Source organism: Acanthaster planci, linkage group LG14 (assembly GCF_054643075.1).
Source record: "Acanthaster planci isolate LZ-2023a linkage group LG14, COTS_SCS, whole genome shotgun sequence".
NCBI lineage: Eukaryota > Metazoa > Echinodermata > Asteroidea > Valvatida > Acanthasteridae > Acanthaster > Acanthaster planci.
The window spans coordinates 751,445-771,468 of record NC_141790.1 but is presented as its reverse complement, the minus strand read 5'-3'; the positions used below and the strand labels follow the sequence as shown (position 1 = coordinate 771,468).

Sequence of the window (20,024 nt, the reverse complement as noted above, 5' to 3'; positions counted from 1 at the left end):
TGTTACACACTATACCTACATTTATCTAAGCTAACAAAGTATTAATATTCTTCACCTATGCCTAAATAGAACTTTAAGATGAACTTAAAATGAGGGTTTAAAGTTCTATCGCTGATAACTTCTCAGCTAGTGGCTGTTTTTGACTGATAACCTATATGCATTCAAACCGGAAACTAGTTTCAGCCGGCTTCAAGCAAATAGTTCTTGCCACAATCAACCGCCCCGCGCCTTCTGAGGTCATGTTTTTTGTTCTGGATTTTGTCCCTTCAAAATCGAGTGGAGTTCTCATGAATGCGACTAAATTATGTTCATGGACGTCCAATTGAATTTTCACCCCTGTATTCGATTCACTGTTAATGATAACGTATGCGTGGCAAATTTAAATCTTAAGTTCACTCTCAGTAACGCAACTAAGGGGGACACGAGCGGACGTCTGAATTCGAAAATTGAAACTGCACACAGCCTATGGGTTTAACCATAAGTAGCTTTGCTTTTAGGGTCCATTGGTGTATGTACTCCGGCTGGTCCCTGAGCAATGCACCAAGTTACGCCCAATATGCAACTACTGTTGCAGCAGCTCGTAAGTCAAAGGTGGTTACGCGAAATGTATTGCTCTTCAAACAGCAAATATAAAGGTTAAAGATATCTGCATACATCATCCAGTCTAGTCTAACCTCTACCGATTTGTAACTACAGAAAGGACCGTTATGAGCGTTCGGCGTCAGTTATCTGTACTTTGACAAAGCCTTCGTTATTAAAATTCAGGTTCGTTGCTTGATTCAAGACATTACCAGCTATGGGCAAAACAGCGATCCTCGTGTATCTAGTCGTTCCTGCCGCTTTGTCCGTCGCTCTTTTTTGGAGTGACGCGGTGGCGGCGCATTTGCCCAACGACAGCAGAGTTCTCTTTCTGGAATTCTGCGTGACGCACGGCCTTCTTGCTGGATTGGCATACTTGACGAGGGCCGTTTACGTGTTCATCTACAGCCCGCTCGTAATCTACGGCGATGAGGGAAGAGATTCATACTTCATAGAGAAAGGGCAGGCAGGGATAACCAGGGAAGATGCCATTGCAGCGATGAAGCGATCGCGGAAAATCGAAGACATGCCACCTGTGTATCCCAACGGTTGGTTCATTGTCTGTACCTCAGCGTCGCTGAAGAAAATGGAGACGAAATGCGTTCACATGCTGGGTAAAAATTACATTCTTGAATTTCAAATCAGTTATAGAATAAAGGTCTAGAGATGAAAGTGGTTAATGTGGCCTGTTTGTGACAGCGCAGCAGGGGGTGGGACGTAGTGCAGGTGCGATCTTTGCCGTTCTCGTAGCTTGACTGTCAGGCTTTAACTGAATGCTCTTAAACCAGGAGCACACAGCTTACAAGTCCATAAAGCCTTGGCGCCGGCACCACCGATAGCATTCACTGGCAATGACCACACTGCCTCAAAAACCAAGCAAGAATGTACAACATGAATTCCAGAGATTCTGGTGCTTGAAATGCCGTCTCTCGTAAACTAAATTTGGGACCGACTTTAAGATAAGGTCAGAGTAGCTACAAAGCATAATAATGTAACAGAATGGGTACAACAGTGTTAGAAACATATACGTGCTGCCCTATACTGTCATTCAAAGAGCACATAATAAGAATATAGGCCTAATTGCAATTTCAAGGTACGTTTCTGACTGTTGTCAGGTTTGAATCTGGCTGTGTTTCGTGGGGAGAGTGGCCGGGCTTACATCGTAGATGCCTACTGCCCTCACCTGGGCGCTAACCTGGCAGTTGGGGGGAAAGTGACCGGGGAGTGTATAGAATGTCCGTTTCACGGCTGGACGTACCAAGGAGAGGACGGCAAGTGTGTTAAGATCGGCTACGCAGAAAAAGGTAAAGCTTCGGAAGAATAATTCCGCTTTGAATGACATGCCAAGTACTGAAGACGATATCAGATTGCTCTAATACGATATCGTCTCAGTGAACTGCATTTCCACACCCAGCCCTCGAGACTTCGAGACTAGCTTCCAGTCATTTTGAGATCAGTTCAGTTGCAAGATAAACATTCTCGCCAAACACCAATATTCTGAGACGAATAAGAGAAAACCTTTAGGTTTTCCTTGTGACGTACTCAGCTCAATTCACGTGACCGACACACCTTGGCCATGAATCTCTGATAGTTTTAAAAACAAAAACCATGTATTAATTAGACTGAATTTAAATTTTAGACGTGTATAAACGCACAACGCGTGTCTTTGCATGCATGTCAAGTTCAAGGATGGATAATGTGACAGTCCAGTTCTTAGGGACCAGAGTCCACCTCCCCCAGCGGTGGGATGGGCCGAAGAGGCCCGGTTCCTAGGGTTGAAACCAGTGCTTGTAGTTCACTAATTTTTAAAATCTTTTTGCTTTTTTTTACTTCAGCCGAGCAAGAATTTTTGAGGGACATTTTATCACCAGAGCCTGAACATTGCAGCCTAGGGGCAGATTCTTTTTCAACGACTTTGACAAAATCGAAACCAAAAAAAAGGTGAAACTGTGTACAATGTTGGAAGATGGCACAGGGCGCCTCCTGCTTTAAAATTTGATTACTGTCTGTCTGTCTGTCTGTCTGTCTGTCTGTCTGTCTGTCTGTCTGTCTGTCTGTCTGTTCATACGTTTGCTTATTTATTTTGTTCCCGTTAAAGTGGAGCTCTACAGCTCTTTTTATTGTCACTGATCAACAAAACACAAAATCTACATTACAGGTTTTAAAATTCTAATTATTTTAGAAGACAATACAAATTCATTTAAATTGATAACCTTATTTAGAATGCACGAAAATTTATTAAACTTAGAAACAGAATTTGAGGTTATCCTCTCCTATTAAACAGAGGGCAGCATTTTTACCATGTATGCCACGAAACGTATCACTGTCTAATTTTCTCTTTTCCAAATACCTGTAGATGAGTTTCTTCAAACTAGTCCTGTAGTGTTGCAAAATATTACAGCTAACAAATTCTTCCTGAAACACCTTTTACATCTAGTCCAAATTATTCTGTGAAGACGGCCTATTAAAAATATGTACAAACTGTTATCTAGTCCGCTTCCCAAGATTCTCACAAGGTCATCTAAACAAAAGGTCAAATCTTTAGTATAAGCTCGAATGATTTACTCGACAAAAAGCCAGGCATCTATGCGACTGGTACAATTAATAAAGAGATGTTCCAAATTTTGCTTTCATCTTTACGTAATGCACAAATGTCTTCTTTGCATAAACCAGAGCTTTAACTTGTCCTTGGTTGGCAGGATTCTGTGTTTTAGCTCAAACCAGATCTCTGTCATCGGCATCCAGAGGAGCGCATCCTCCAATCGACCAACTTTAATGCCAGTCGATTGTATCAGTGGTGAAATACTCTTCCCAAACATTTCGCACTTTGGGGGTCCAAAAATCTTCATATTTAGGCTTTCGTACATAGTTTTGACATTTGCACGGTCATTTTCCTTATTAAAAAAAAGAAGCAGTGTACGTGTTCACAAAATGATTGGGCGCTTCTTCTCTGTTCTCTACCACGTACTCGTGTTTAATGCTTTTCCTCATACGGGTCATGATGCGACCTGCATTAATAGGCAAAATTCCAAATTGGTTAGCTACATCCCTGAAAGAACTTAATTCACCGTTATCGATTATTTGACCGACAAAGTATATCGTGTGACTTAGGCACTTTGCTGCCATTAACAGCCTCAGTGCGCCCCGTGATGATGTTATTCTTCCACAAATTGAGTTTACAAACTTCATTCAAACAAGAAAAAGTGCTGCGAACTTCCCCTTTTGCAAACTGAAAATCTTCCACAAGCTGTTTGTATAAAAAATTGGCAACTGGTGACTACCGCACGAGGATTACAACAAAAATACCAACCAAGATGATTTGGTCAACTGGCATTAAAAAGACAGTATTCGAAGAAACCTTTCCATTTCCCAGAACCGGTGCGCAACCTTTGAAGAATATTGAGCCTCAAGGAGCGAAGCTTAACTTTAACACTCATAATTTCCATCCCCCCTCTTTTGGGTTTGAACCACAGAGTGTATCACGTTTGATTTGACCCAGCTTCCCATCCCAGAAAAGGCCCATTTCATCCTGTCCATCTTATTTCCATAATCATCTGGACGATGGAGAACAGCACCGTAATAGGGTAAACCAGCTCCCACGTAACTGTTAATGACGATTGCTTTGGCCTTGAGGGTTAAATTTCTACCTTCCCACTTATTCCCAAATATTATATTAAAAGCCTCTTGATCAACGCCTTCACTAGAATACAGCTTTGTGTAAAAGGAATTGACATCATTGCAAAGGCTTTTAGGGTCCCTCAAGGTATTCCCTTGATCGAGAATTAAATCATTTATCAAATTATCAGTATCTTTGTGCTTCTGAAATACCTTGAAAAACTGAACTTTTTTGCACCATTAATTTTAATGACATGAGATCTGAATCTATCCTTCTCAAGATTGCTTCCTTCCATACTCCAGCTTATAAAACTTCCCGAGGGTAGAGCCTCTGCCAAACATCAAGCATATCATTTTCTAAGATAACATTTTCCAAATCGACCTTGCTTTTATCGTAACCAGATTTCAATCAATCTGGCAATAGAAGTCATCGGCAATAATCCACCTCTCATTCTGTTTATAAGCTGGTTCGGCAGTTCAGCCGAACCAGGTATTGTAATCGTTCTTTCTTTTTTTTCTTTCCTTTTTTTTAGCAGGTTCGGCAGTTCAGCCGAACCAGGTATTGTAATCGTTCTGTTTTTTTTTTTCCTTTTTAACTGGTTCGGCAGTTCAGCCGAACCAGGTATTGTAATCGTTTTTTTTTTTTAGCTGGTTCGGCAGTTCAGCCGAACCAGGTATTGTAATCGTTCTGTTTTTAGCTGGTTCGGCAGTTCAGCCGAACCAGTATTGTAATCGTTCTGTTTTTTTTTTCTTTTCTTTACTTTTTTTTTTCTTCTTCTTCAGCCAAGTTCTTCTACCCCTACACTTCGGCATCTAGGAAAATCAGAACAATTTCAAACTTGGTGGATAGTTGTGTGATTATCCAAGGACGGTCCTAGAAGAAATTCACAGTGATAACTTCAGTAGTTTATTTTTATTATTGATTTTTTAAGAATTAATTTTCCCCCATAGACTTTGTACACAGATTGCACACAGTTTTCGGACTGTCCTATATCAGGCTATTAGGGTGCTATTGCAGAATTACGGTCACACCTGCCTGGGCTTTCAATTGTCAAGAAACTGTCCCATATTGAACCATGGATGGCGTTGTTGCACAACATAGGGTTTGTACACACATTGTCCCGCATAATGCGTGAGCAGTCCTCAACTTCGACCCAGAATTACTACCAGAACGAAGAAGAAATCAGACTAAATTTTCCCTTCCGTTCGATCGGAAATATACCCAAGTGTGCAAATATTAAATAATATTTCATAAGTTTTTCCCAGTTTAGACAAAAATCACGTGACATGAAATTAAAGGAGCAGTTTTCCTGCGACAATTTTGGTAACTTTGCAGTCTTTGATCGTTCCCAAAGTGATAGCCAACGAAGACCCCGATGCAAGATATATTGCAAAGGGATGACGTCATGATGACATCATCCCCTTATTTTATATTCATTTTTGAATATTTTATTTTTCCCCATAGGTTTTGTACACGTTTTTCTACTTAACACAAGTGAACAAGTAGTCTTTAACTTCGGCGCAAGATTACTATCAGAACAAAGGAGAAATCGGGTACTTTACGCTCTGTTATTTTATTTGAAATATGCCTAAGAGTCCGAATATGAAGTAATATTTCAAAAAAAACTGTTCAGGTTAAGCGCAAATCACGTGACACGAACTTAAAGGAGCAGTGTTTCTGCAAACAAGTTTATAGCCCATTGACTTTGTACACGTTTTTCAGCGACAATTTCGATAACTTTGCAGTCTTTGATCGTTCCCAAAGTAATAACCAACAAAGACCCTGATGCACGACTTATTTCAAAGGGATGACGTCACGTTGACCTGAATATTTGCTCATACGTTTTGTACACGTTTTTCTACTTAATAAAAGTGAACAAGTAGTCTTTAACTTTGGCGCAAGATTACTATCAGAAGAAAGGAGAAATCGGATACTTTACGCTGTATGAAGTAATATTTCATAAAATTGTTCAGTTTAAGCGCAAATCACGTGACACGAACTTAAAAGAGCAGTGTTTCTCCAAATGGGGTTTTTTGCCCGTTAACTTTGTACACGTTTCCAAGGCACAATTTTGAACCCTTTCGGATGTTTGCTCGTTTTCAAAGTGACAGCCAACAAAAATCTTGATACAGAAATTATTGTATATAAATGACGTCATAATGACGTCGTCATGTGATTTACTCTTGTTTTTTCAATATTTATTTCAGCCCCTTGACTTTGTACACGTTTTCAACTCAGCATTTGGGTTAGTTTGAGAGCTTTGATCAACAATACTTATCTTGTTGGTAAAACAGTCCCGAAACAGCTCTGTGTTTGTTTACAAACACTTTTCTCTAGTTTTTTTTTTTTCTTCTTCTTCAGCCAAGTTCTTCTACCCCTACACTTTGGCACCTAGGAAAATCAAAACAATTTCAAACTTGGAGGATAGTTGTGCTATCATCCAAGGACGGTCCTAGAAGAAATTCACAGTGATAACTTAAGTAGTTTATTTATTATTGATTTTTGAAGAATTAATTTTCCCCCATAGACTTTGTACACAGATTGCACACAGTTTTCGGACTGTCCTATATCAGGCTATGAGGGCGCTATTGCAAAATTACGGTCACACCTGCCTGGGCTTTCAATTTTCAACAAACTGTCCCATATTGAACCATGGATGGCGTTGTTGCACAACATAGGGTTTGTACACACATTGTCCCGCATAATGCGTGAGCAGTCCTCAACTTCGACCCAGAATTACTACCAGAACGAAGAAGAAATCAGACTAAATTTTCCCTTCCGTTCGATTGGAAATATACCCAAGTGTGCAAATATTAAATAATATTTCATAAGTTTTTCCCAGTTTAGACAAAAATCACGTGACATGAAATTAAAGGAGCAGTTTTCCTGCACACGTGTTTCTAGCCCATTGACTTTGTACACGTTTTTGAGCGACAATTTTGGTAACTTTGCAGTCTTTGATCGTTCCCAAAGTGGTAGCCAACGAAGACCCCGATGCAAGATTTATTGCAAAGGGATGACGTCATGATGACATCATCACCTTATTTTTCATTCATTTTTAAATATTTCATTTTTCCCCATGGGTTTTGCACACGTTTTTCTACTTTACACAAGTGAACAAGTAGTCATGATGACGTCATCATGTGATTTACTCTTGTTTTTTCAATATTTATTTGAGCCCCTTGACTTTGTAAACGTTTTCAAGCCAGCATTTGGGTTAGTTTGAGAGCTTTGATCAACAATACTTATCTTGTTGGTAAAACAGTCCCGAACCAGCTCTGTGTTTGTACTTGTTTACAAACACTTCTTTCTAGTTATATTTGTTACGATCCCGAAAAAAGATCTTCTCCCATCCATTTGATTAGGCGCATAAAGGCATAAAACGTTCAATTGTAAATTTCTCCAAATTAGGTCTCCGCCAACTATCCGTCCGTCATTATCTCTATCGGGGTTAGTCAGTTGAATTCCTCTCCTATCCGATACCAGGATAGCCACCAGGGTTCTGCCCAGGATGGTTTTATTGGCGACATGACTATCTAAGCGGAGCGCCAGCATCGGTTGGCGCGGAGCGTACCAGAAAATTTTTGGAATCTAAAAGCCCCAGATGGCCGGAAACAGTACTTTCTGGGTGTTTTCAGCTGTGAATACACAGCCTAGAATTAGGGATCTCATGTCTGAAATTTCTGAAATTTAATTAAAAAAATTGAAAATTTGTAATTTTGGTCAACTAGGATGAGGTTATAATTTTAGACGGGCAATTGAATTAGAAAAAAAAGAGTAGAAATAAATATTGATTTTATTCTGTAAATCCCTTAAATATTGAATTAATTTCTATATCTATGATGCCCATAATTTTTTATTGCTATTCAAATCATTTTTGATTTTTTTTGTGTGTTGAAAATAAGGCGAAACATGCAAAATCTTGGCGGAATATTTTCCTTATTTTCTTTGTACGAAAGTTCGCACAGTATGCATATGGGATAACGACATTCATAAATGTGTGCAGGGATTTTCTGAACAGTCATTTTAAAGTCTACATGAACATAAATGTAGATTGGCCATTAGCTTTTCTGACACATCTGGCCATGTGTCACGTGCATACTGAGCGCGTGTATCTTGCCATATGGAACTCGTTTACAGAAAAGGCAAAATCATGCTGTTACTTTTGAATAAAAAGATTGCGGAGTTAATATTTTCACCGTGGGATAAACAACAATTAACGAATGCGGTGCGATCGTTGGTTTAAAAAACGATCGCAGTGATCGTTTTATGCAACATCAAGCAGAAAATACATGCACCGAATGTTGCTAACCGTGGTCGGCGCGGCGAAAAACAGTCACGGTCGATTGTCAGTTTTGCAAGTACATGTAAAATTGTTTTTCTGCCAGATTTTTAAGTGTTTAAACGAAGTGTGAATGGGGTCATTTGCAATTTTGTCTTTCTGAAAGTTAAGCCAAATTTTCTGGGTAAAATGCGGAACTGGACAAACAACGCTGTACATCATGGAGAGGGGGTTTTCTGATCTTCGCGCACTCAGAGCGTTGCATATGCAAGCCTATGTGTGGCCTTCCAATCAATGGAAAGATTCGCTACGCACTGTACACGTGCATTGCGCGTAACAAAGCCTCCTATTGGTTCATGTTAATATTTGGTCCACATATTGTTGCATATGCACGTACGTGGGTGCGCAGACGATATACATGGCAGTGCAAAGTGAAATTTACGAAGAAATTTTACGGTTTCTTCACGATCTTCATATCTTCACGATCGATCCCTCGACCAAGATGCTATTTTATTTGGGTTCTTATCGGGAATACGTGCCGGTCGGAAAAGTTGATTTGGCAGATTGTGGCGGTCAGCAATTCTGCGTGCCGGTCGGGCCCGACCGGCGCCGACCGGCAGCGGCAGATCCCTGCAGCCACTCCCGTGGAATCTGTACTACCTTGACTAAAACACATTTCCCCGCCTCACTGCTTCTTCCAGATTTGTTCATCAGAAAATATGCTGTGCGTCTCTTGCAGAAAAAGTAACATCGTAATTTTCTTTCAAATGATTAAAAATAATAGCCCTTTTATCAAAGTTGCTCAGACCATTTACATTGAAAGTGGCTAATCGTAGCATTAGACAAGAGAGGATGAGAAAAACCTTCTACATGATTAACAGAGAAGAAAATCTACACGACTATGAAAAGTTAAGTTGCTTCCATTTTTCTCTTCCATGTGTTGGCTGTTGGCTCGAATCTTTTTCCGTCTTGCTCTTCCTTTCCCAGCTCGTCCGTTTCTTGCGCAGTTGTTCGACTCCTCCCCGTTGTACTTGACGAAACCCTCTCCGATGTCCGTTTCCACAACCGGGGTAGCAAGCACTTTTGCTCGCGAGGCAGATTTTTTGATGGTTCCCAGTACGATACCGCCGATCTGTCACGCAGTCGTATTTCCGGCTTGCGTGACAATACTGGTAGGCGATCCTTGACTTGATGGCGGGGCGACGTCCAGTTCTTGACCAGATTGTGATGTGGGGAGATCTTGGTTGAGCTGCAAAGCGACGAGATCTTGGCTGAGTTGCCAAGTGAAAAGATCTTGACTGGACTGCGATGCGTTGGATTCTTGGTTAAGCTGCGATGCGGCGGTACTCGCGCTAGACTGCAGTGAGACGGGACACTTGGGCCGCGATTCGGCTTGACCTCGACAAGGCTGCGAGGTGGCGGGCCCCTGGCTCGACTGATGTGGAGCAAGTTCCTAACTGGACTTTGGTGCTGTGGGTTCGAGGCTGGACTGCCGCTCGGTCTTTTGGCTAGGCTGTCGCGTGGTCTTTCGGCTTGACTGCTTGACTGCGGTGCGGCCTGTTGACCAGTGTTTTCCCCTCACCCTTCTGATATTTTCAACAGACCCGTAGGCTGACGGTGCACTCGGACTGCTTGATCGCTCAACTCGTATGATGCAGCTTTAACCACTGAGGGCTAGGAAGGACACAGAAGGAGTTTGAACTGCCCGGGCTATAACATCTGGCCAATTTATACCGCTTTCTGGCATGCCCTGTATGTCCATAGCCAGAGCACAGCGCACGCCTGCTACTCACCATAAGCAACCATAAGCCCCCTTCTGTACCCCATGATCGCCGCCGCAATTTTTTGTTGGTAATCTGCATCCCTAAAACGTTGTGTACTGCAGCATAGGAAGTTGAATATTCATGCCATCGTTGGTGCTTGATGTGATGTGACAGCAACGTTAAATTTAGTGCTTGCGCAGTTGATTTAATTAGGCTGTGTACCCGAAGTGTTCATGTGTAGTTGTTGCCCTTATTAAACGCTTTCTTGAGTTAAATGATTGCAAATACCGTTACTAAACCGCAGAATAAAGTCAATTCGCCAGCGTAGACCAATGTCACTTCCTGCGAGGTCACAGCAACTTCCTGAGCACTGGCTCATGCGTCATGCATAGCAATCTGATTCTTCCTGTAATTAGCGGGTGGCACGAAACACGCCATATTTCGAGTAAAAATTCAACCATTAAAACTCACATTTTGAAGGGAAACATGGGCGACTGCTATGCAGCGGGATGTAATCACACAAGTGAGAGCCATCATTGCAAGGTCTTTCGCTTCCTGGCTTCACATTTGACAGAATTCTGAACATGGGTTTCGGTGAGCATCAAACGTCGTGAGAGCTCTCCGAACGGATGTGCTAGCGTGAGTTTGATTGGTCAATATAACGTCAACAAAGTGTAACTGGAGAATCACAACGGCCATTTAATCATGCAGTGGTAATCAGGATAACGTACATTGAAATAGTCATGATGGCTCTGTGTGAAAGTGCGTGAGCCAGTCACTAAGGCAACGAGCCGGTGACCTCGGAGTGACGTCACGTCTACGCCGGCGAATACAATTTCCTGGTTTTCTTTAAAGTGATCTTTAAATGTGTTAAAATTTATTGCACATAAACAAACCATCATTCCTAAACATCAGCAAGAGTAGGAATTGTTGATTTTCTGTGCTTTGAACTGGGATAACTTTTGAATTTGTTTGTGTCATGTGGTTGGCTGGACTTGAGATGGTGAACAGTGTTTCTGTAGAACTCGTGCTTAGCGGCCTTGATATCTCGCTGTATCTTATTGCTGACTACCCGCCACTGTCTCATGTTGCCATTCTTGTAGGCTTGCTGACGTTGCTTGATAAGCTGAGATTCTTCAGATTGGCGTTTATCCGCCAGGGCTTGTCATTTGATCGCATCCTTGAGTGGACGAGTGGGAAATGATGCTCATAAGCATCATCATTTTTAATGAAACCCACAGCCGCTGAGGAACAAGAGTTCTCAGTAAACAAATCATCCCAATCTTTGTCAACAGTCCACTGACCAAAACATCGTATGGATGAATCCCTTGGTGGTCTTAAAGTCTTCGCTCTTCTTTCGTGTTGCGGCAAATCGGAAATTGTACTAAAGAGAATACAGCAGTGATCGCTGTTTCCCAGCGGTGACAGTCTCTGAGGATCCTTGAACAGGAGTGGGAAATTTGTGAACATCTTATCAAGGATAGTGTAACGACGTGTGGGGAAGGAGACTAGGTGTGTCATATCCAGGTCACGTTCCAATGGGATACAGTTCGGGTGATTAAAATCACCAAGTATAGTAATACTTGCTGATCCATCTGTGGCACGAATATTGTCAACTGTATAAACGCAAGTGTTCCATTTTATATAACGAGTTTTGCCCTTACCCAACGTATATTAATAAACACAGTGTTCCAGCATCTCATTTTTTGTGTCGAGCTCGGTGGATAATAGATGGCAGACACAAGTAAATTGGGTGTAGGGCATTTCGACTTCTCGATTCGGATCTTGACCCAAAGGCATTCAAAAGCACAGCTCCGCTGCAATTTGTTCACTGATGATAAGTTATCTTGGGCAAAATTTGCCACACCTCTTCCTCTTCTCTCGGATTGGGACTTGCAAAATGTTGTGAGCTTTGAGAAAATGGGCAAATTTATGCTTGCATCACTAAACCACGTCTCAGTCACAACGGTAACTGCAACCTTGTTGGAATCTATGACCGATTCAAGATCTTCCATTTTGTTATTTAGTGATTTTGCATTTGCTGGAAGCAACAGGGGTAATCCAGGTTGCTTTTGGCTATTGTCGGTGTTCTGTCTTCTTGACAAAGTTGGAATGACGAAAATATTAACATTTCAAAACAAAAATTTCCAGAGATGAGCGAGCGTAACAGGTGTTCTTGTTCGGTATGAGTTGTTCCTCAATCCTGTCCCGGTATGCAATATGCACTGGAATCTGTCGGCGAACACGGCAGTCACCACGGCGGTTACGTCTGAGCTTCAGAAGACCAAAATCCTTCAGAGTTTGATGAATACTCAGACGGAAAAAGAATGACCTGTCACCTTGAAGCTTACTGTCTCTCAACCTCAATAGACTATGTAGACACATGGTTGCAAGTACACGTAAGATGGAATTGTTGACAATAAAGGTTTTATCCACTTACATTCGGTTTATAATTCACACCGCTCAAGTGGCGAAATGTTCGCATTATTTCCGTGCTCATGAGCAACAGTAAGGAGTAAAAACAGCTCGTTAAACAGTTTGGATATTTGGTTGACCAGACAAAATAAATTTACGGTTGCAATGACGCCCCCCAAAACAAGGATTTTAAAAGGTAAAACATGAAGCTACGAAAGAAATCGGTTGTTTTGTTTCATATAAAAAGTGTCATCATTCAGGTGCAAATCCATGACACCTCCAACCCCGCTAATCACTTGGGGTTCGTCTGAAGGTTGGGAGATCCCACTTGAAAGCATAAACTATGTATTCATTTTTGTACTTAGGTCAGGGAAAACTAAGGGATCAAATGGTTTCACTTACACGGCAACAGCATGCAGTACTCTCCACGTGCAAACAAAAAAAATTCCCGAGCAGAAAATCCTGGTCCGACCCTGTAATTGAAGTTATGGTCTATATTTTATTTCCCCTTGTACTCCGTGTCATTTCAGTGCCAGACTTTGTCAAGGTTCCAACCTACCGGTCCATGGAGATTAACAATATGATCCTGCTGTGGTACCACGCTGAGGGAGAAGAGCCGTCCTGGTACCCGCCCGAGTTGGAGAAAATCAAGAGTGGGGAGATGACCTTAGACGGTACCTTTGAGTTTTACGTGGACTGCCATATCCAGGTGAAGTAATTTTCTTCATGGCACCTGTTACAGAAAGAAATAGTTCGGGATTTGGCAAAAAAGGTCGTTTGAAAGCAAAGCGCATGAAGAGGGGACAGTCAAACATGTTTGGTGCGACGAGTTTGAGTGCGGCCTTCCTCCCGGGGGTGTATGTTACTGTTCTCGAGTGACCAGTGGCTTGTCCCAGGAAAATGTCGGCAAAGCCTGAGCAGCTTTTGTTTTCCTTTTTTTCTTTTTGGCTTTTTGCCATTTTGCATTGTTTTTCTTGCTTTTCGGCAAGTTGTAGAAAAAGCATTCTTTTTGTCAGGGGGGGGGCTTTTTCGTAGTTTTCCGCAAAAATTTACATATAATTTCACACAGATGATTCCGTATGAGGATTGTGACGTGACAGAGGGCGCTAGTCACTAGGCACGGTGCAAAGATATAGATGGCGCTCTGCCCAGTAACAGAGGCAGATGTTAGGCGCGCATAGCTGTGTGTTAAGCAAGCGCGGCGCATAGGCTCCGCCTTGTGCGTTGTGCAATAGGGCAGCGGAAGTCACTGCTTAGTCACGTGAGCGCGTGTGCGGGCGTGGTCATAGCAGCGCGAAAGCTATAAAAGGCGCGCGTAGGCTAGGACTAGTCATCCTGATAAAGGGCTGATCCTGAGGTAAGGGTTGAGAATCCTGCGCAAGGGTTAAAGTCACATAGCCCAGTGTGACTGTGCCTAAGTCCGAGTGGTGCGTGCGCTGTTGAGGGGCTCGGTGGGTTGAGGGGCTGATTGTTGGTGCGGTATAGTTCCTGATAGGAGCTTGCGGTCGATGCAAGGGTGGATTGCTATCTCGTGACGTGAGTTGCGTGTAGCGCAGCCCTAACAATAAGCCCCTTAGACTTGCTAAAGTCCCTGATTTGGCACTGGATGCCCACAGCTAATTGTGGTGTAGGCTGCTCTGGGCGAAGTCTGGTCACGTATAATCATGCAGTCTCCCCGTCAATAGCGCCCTCTACTGGTGTATTGGTTGAGTGTGTTGATGAATAAACCAGCCGCTTGTTAATTGTTGTACATAAGTCAGGAGTCCAGGCGAAGTTTATTTCAAGTCAGGTCTGTCTGGGTTACGTCATTAAGTTTCGACCAATCAGATTAGCCATCATCTCGACGAAGACCAACTTTCTTGGGGGACGGTATACTTTGGTCCCAACAGACTCGTCCCTAGCCGCTCAGGGAGTCTCCAGCGTGCCGTCCGACGCACCGCGCTTCGAGGAAGAGGGCACCCTCGCCTTCGTCGGAGGGGCGCGGCGCCACAATATGCATGCCTCTATAACATTGCCAAATTTGATTCAAATACATCATCCTATGGCCAAGATCGGGGGGGGCAGATTCCGCCCCCCCCCTGTGACAAGGCTAAAAAAAAACAGCTTTTTGAGGGTTAAAATTTTTGGCTTTTCCGCATAGTGCTGAAACGGCTTTGTTCTTCTACTTATTTTTCTTTTTTGGCTTTTTGCAATTTTCCTGCAAGGCATTCTTTTGTGTGTTTTATTTTTGGCTTTCAGGCAACTTTGCGTAAAAGGAATCCTTTTTTTTGGGGGGGGGGGGGCTTTTTTGCAATTTTTCCGCTTTTTCACAACCTTGCTAAAAAGGCATTCTTTTTTCTTCTGTTTTTTGGCTTTGAGGGAACTTTGCGAAAGAGGTATTCTTTTGTTCTATTCTTGGCTTTTTCGCAAAACGCAAAAGAGCCATTCATTTTGTTTGGTTCTTTCGGTTTATTCCCATTTTCCGAAAAAGGTATTCTTTTTGTCTAGGTTTTTGGCTTTTTTGCAGTTTGCGAAAAAGGCATTCTTTTTTTTTCGGCTTCTTCCTTTTTCTTCTGCTCAAAAACCCGTTTATTTTGTACACGTTTTTCTACCGGCGACTTTAAGCTGCTGCAACTTTGGATCATCATCAAACTTGTACCAATGAAGAACCCTTATGCATACATAGTCCTAAAAACATGACGTCATGATGATGTCATTAAGGGATTTATTATTGATTTTTCAATATTTATTTTAGGCTATATCAATCATGTGCACTTGTCATTAAATCTTGTATTTTTTTCCAAGATTTTCGTCACTGGTTTCAGATGAATGAAACCAGGGCCGAAGCAGCCGTATTTGTCAATAACTTGAACACATTTCTATTTTTGGGGGGTGGGGGGTTGACTTGCTCAACCATGGAAATTTGAAAGCGTGAGGAGGCTCGGAGACGACACCATAATGAAACTCTACGGGGGTGATGTCCACGAAACAGATGTACATACGTGATACATTCATGTAGAATTTCAAGACAGACTGGCATATTTATGACTTTAAAACTTCTTGTTCCCTTTTGAGGGAATTCGATTACGTTTTAGTTGTTGGGAAGTGGAAAAATTATCCATATTTCCCTTGATTTTTGTACAACTCGAAAAAAACCGGGGGTTCAATTAATAGTCCATCTCCCAAAGAAAGGTTTGGAGGATATACTCCACCCCCTGGGATTTACTGCCCTCGCAAATGACCTGCGATGCACTTCAAGCTGGTGACAAAATAGTGGTAAATATCCCCCTTCATAAAATCACGAAAAATACAAGTTTTTGAGGCGTTAAAGACAGGTATAAATTGAAGGTCACTTCCTGATCTTTCATTTTCCTTTCAATTTTTTCGGTGAATTATAATTGATAAGTTTGAAAATTTATCTCTCCATAGATAATCACCCCTCAAAACAGTCATGAGGCCCATCGCCACTTTGAAAATTGATTCCCACACTCCATTGCAAAAGAGAGTAAATTTGGAGGACACTGTTTGGACTGATACTATCAAAAATACAAGCTGGCGGTCCTGCTATTAGATTCCATCCTCCTTTACAAATCATCCCACTTCGCATGCCAAGAAATGTTTAATGGAGAAATCGACAGAAATCGTGACTCGGTTGCTTAGCATTATGTAGGGACCTGGATTTCGGATTTCGCGCTGGATGATAGTTGCACTGGACATTGGACTGGACGTCGAGGCTGGGGGTTAGTCTGAAAGATTGATTCAAATCCACGATTGACTGCCTCCATGAGATCACACTAATACTTGAACATGTTCTGTTTTCACTAGGATGTCGCGGAAAATTCCGCCGATGAGGCGCATTTGCAGTACCTGCACGGACCGTAAGTATACAGATAGACAGTATGGTACTGGCTGTTTGATTGATATAAATAAATTTTTGATTGATCGATATTATTCAAAACAAATTATAATAATAAATCAAATAAAAGATTTGTTTGATATTTTTTCTCTTATTTCTTGTCTCTTTCCCCCGTAATTTTTACGTGAGCATACCGTGTTTGTGTGGGGGTCGACCGTCTTTTTCCAACAGTCATTTTGTTCTTATTTCTTGCTTGCCTGTATGTTTACTTGCATGCTTGCTCCCTAGTTCGCTCACTCGCTTCTTTCTTCTAGCCCTGAGAGACGTTTGACGCGAGACTATAGAGGGTTCGCATGGCTGCCATCTTGCAGGCCAGTGCTTTTGTTCCGCAGGGTATGCACAAAGGAGGTTTCCCTATGGAAAAGAAGAACTGCCCGGCAAGCTGGCTTCCACAGAAAGCCCCTGTTGAGGGTCTATTGAGGCTTCAAAAGATTTCACCACAAGGTTCGATAACGGCTAGATGGTGGATTTCACTATACTAAAGACACGTGTTCTGAGAAAACAGCGCAAAATCGGACGGGAGTAATGATTATGATTGCTACGACAAGTCTCTTTCTTGTTAGCGTTAGCTGTCACAATGTTAACAAGTGCTAGCTAAGTCAGTTTTTTCTATCCTCCTTCCCCTAAATACCGCTGAAATAGTGGTCAATCTTCGGGCCCAGGTCTGAATGTAGCTGCCTGTCTCATGCAAGTAGGCCCACAGGTTAGAGGTTTTTGTTGACAAAATACCAAAAATCCGCCAAGTAAGAGCCCCAAGTGCTTGATTTATAGATATGTTTGTACGATCGTGTCTGGTTATGGCACTTCTTATTGTAATTAACCAAGGAATACAAAAATGCGTGAGCTCGACGCGCAGAAATTTAGTACGCAGCCTTATCCGCTCAGTGTGTTAGTTGTCATACACGTGCAGACATTCCAATTATTAACGCCCTGTGGCTAAATAGATTTCAGTGACCAATCCGTTGCGTAAGTGTGGCGCCATTGCAACTTAAAGTGCTACAGAAATAGAAAACATTTAGTTCTCGTGAAGTATTTCAAAATAAGAATAAATACGTAGCCATTTCAAAAACACCGTACATTTAATGTTTACCCCATTAATTGTTACTTCGAAATGAATAAAGAGATCCTGCGTTTCCCCGCCCCAAAAATCCCCTTTTCGCCGTCCACGCTCCCAGGCTGATTGGATGGCGTCATGGCCAGAGTGGTGCATGTGTTGTGAAACATTCTTCGTTTCTTCGAGTAACCTTTTTTAATTACACCAGCTGGTTCGAATTGCCTATTCATTTGCTAGTTATATTATGTAATTGGGTCATTCCATGCCAGACCAACACACTTTTTGACTTTGGGTCGTCAGATTTTGATAAAAAATGCTGTGCTTGTTGACATCAATGAACAGTAAATACTTCTTTTTTTAGCTGAATCCGCCCTTCCATGTGGTCAGGGCAGGGATCAACAAAAATGGACAGTTTTCACTTAAAAATCCACTCGTGTAGCAAAAATGATACATAACCCTTTCATTTTTTTATTGAATATATACACATGTGCTATCAAAAGTCGGAAGAACATGCTTTTTTTTTTAGCTGTTTCGGCAACTTTGCCGAAACAGTATTGCTTTTCTGATCAGCTGTTTCGTTCAGCTGTTTCTGATTTTTTTTCAACTCAATTCCTTCCACCAGTTGACTTTGGCAGTTTACTAAATACAGCATTCATGATACATGTCCCGGCACTTCCTCCGATATCGACTGACTGGCTCAGTGGCGCTGTAGCTGAGGGTGGGCCCACTGCACTCTTACTTGTTCCCGCCAATTCCTCGCTGGTAGCAATTCTGTGTCTGTTTGCCCTCTCCCCCAACTTGGGATGCAAGATCCCGGCAATGTTTTTGACTGTTGGCCCGCTGATCGTCTAGCCCGCTTGGCAACCGGGTGGACAGTTTTTCTTGGCTTACTTTACTTGCCCACTTTATAATCTGTGGCTCGCAAACAGACTTTTCGCTCAGCAAGTGTACCTAGCTAGTAACCTCTGGACTATATCCTGTGACTTTTAGAGCATGGAATGTCTCCATCAAATGACTCAAGCGAAGCTAGATCGAAAATGAAACAGTTGCAATCGAGCTAAATTGAGCGCGCGTTCTGCAGCCTCAATTCCGGTAATGTAATACGTTGTACTTCCGACCACGCGGCCGTCGCCGCTCCCCGGATTTTGATGTCAGAAATTTATCTCGGTGCCTGCACTGTAACCTTCCGCACAGTTGTTTGCACTTGACGGTGCAAACTGACTTTTCTAAATGCTTTCTCAAAAGACCCGAAACAGCCTGCGGTTGTTTGAACAACCGTCAAACCTCTAGTTATGAATTTTTCATTCCCATCACTATTAGGGTGAAATGGTCCTTTCTGGGTCAGATATGACGCCAAAACGGGTTCAATCTGACCCTGGAGTTCTTAGAATGTGGAAAAGGTGAACTACATTAGTTTTGAACAAGACACATTTTATGTGTGTGTGTGTTATTTTCGCTCCAACAGGCAAATCATTCCAAAGACTTACATCAATGTGAAATTTTACGTTCATCCAACCAAGAAACACGTCGGCATCACAGACTCGGAGATAATGGTGTTCTTTTCGTCCAAGCCCGATGCGTTCGAAATCCAACAGGTAACTTATGAGCATTTACAAATTTAGGCCAGGAGTAGACCTGCCTTGGAGAGCAACATTCACCTACACGGTCAAATGATACCAGTCAATTACCCCTAAAAATATTCTTGAATGTTTTCAATCACCACAATCAATTCAAAAAACATACATAGCATACATTAAAAAACATACAGTGTGACACCAAGTGTAAGTCTCTAAAGCATACCTTTCAACCCTGCTTTTCCGGGATCCCGACTTGAGTCAAGTCTAGTTTCTTCCAGGAAGTGCCGTTAACAGCTGCTTTGATTTCTCCACAGCATGGGCCCGGTCTGTACTTCGTTTTCAGCAGCTTTATCGTCGTATTTGGTACTGTACCTGTCGGACCACTGAGGCAAAAGCTTGTGTTTGCGCATTACTCCCGTCGCACGTCTGTCTTTGGGATCTTCTATAGGCTGTACACGAAATTTTCACATTACTGCACGTATATCATCGTAAGTAAATTCATTTCCCTGCCAATGGCTGATAGAGATCAGGGGGGGTATCCGGGGGGCACCCCGTTTTCGATAAAAGAAAATAATAAAAAGGAGAAAAAGGGGGAGGCAGAAGAAAAATAAGGGTCGTTCTGCCTCAAATTTCACCACAATGCACCGAGAGCACAAAATGGCTCCTGACCCCCTAAATCACACGGCCATTTTACCAATTACTGCTTTAGATCACCCCCCCCTCCCATGAACGGGGCCAGGGGACAGTGGGGTAGCATCATGGGAAAGGAGGCTGTTTATCAAGAGTTACATAGCCCTATTCACGTTCATTACCAGTGAGTTTTACCATAGGTCCTTCAGCGCT

At 42.3% G+C, this 20,024-nt stretch overlaps 1 protein-coding gene across 1 annotated transcript in view; it reads left to right on the top strand.

Moving 5' to 3' along the window:
* Nucleotides 1-247: 247 nt before the first annotated feature.
* The window catches only part of LOC147796732 (cholesterol 7-desaturase nvd-like), a 31,228-nt gene continuing 11,451 nt past the window's right edge, over nt 248-20,024 (top strand). The window contains exons 1-6 of the mRNA XM_087145818.1: nt 248-1,193; nt 1,695-1,883; nt 13,186-13,364; nt 16,460-16,512; nt 19,070-19,168; nt 19,528-19,534. Of these exons, the coding sequence (XP_087001944.1) occupies nt 797-1,193; nt 1,695-1,883; nt 13,186-13,364; nt 16,460-16,512; nt 19,070-19,168; nt 19,528-19,534 (924 nt within the window). The 5' untranslated portion in view covers nt 248-796. The remainder of the gene's footprint in view (nt 1,194-1,694; nt 1,884-13,185; nt 13,365-16,459; nt 16,513-19,069; nt 19,169-19,527; nt 19,535-20,024) is intronic.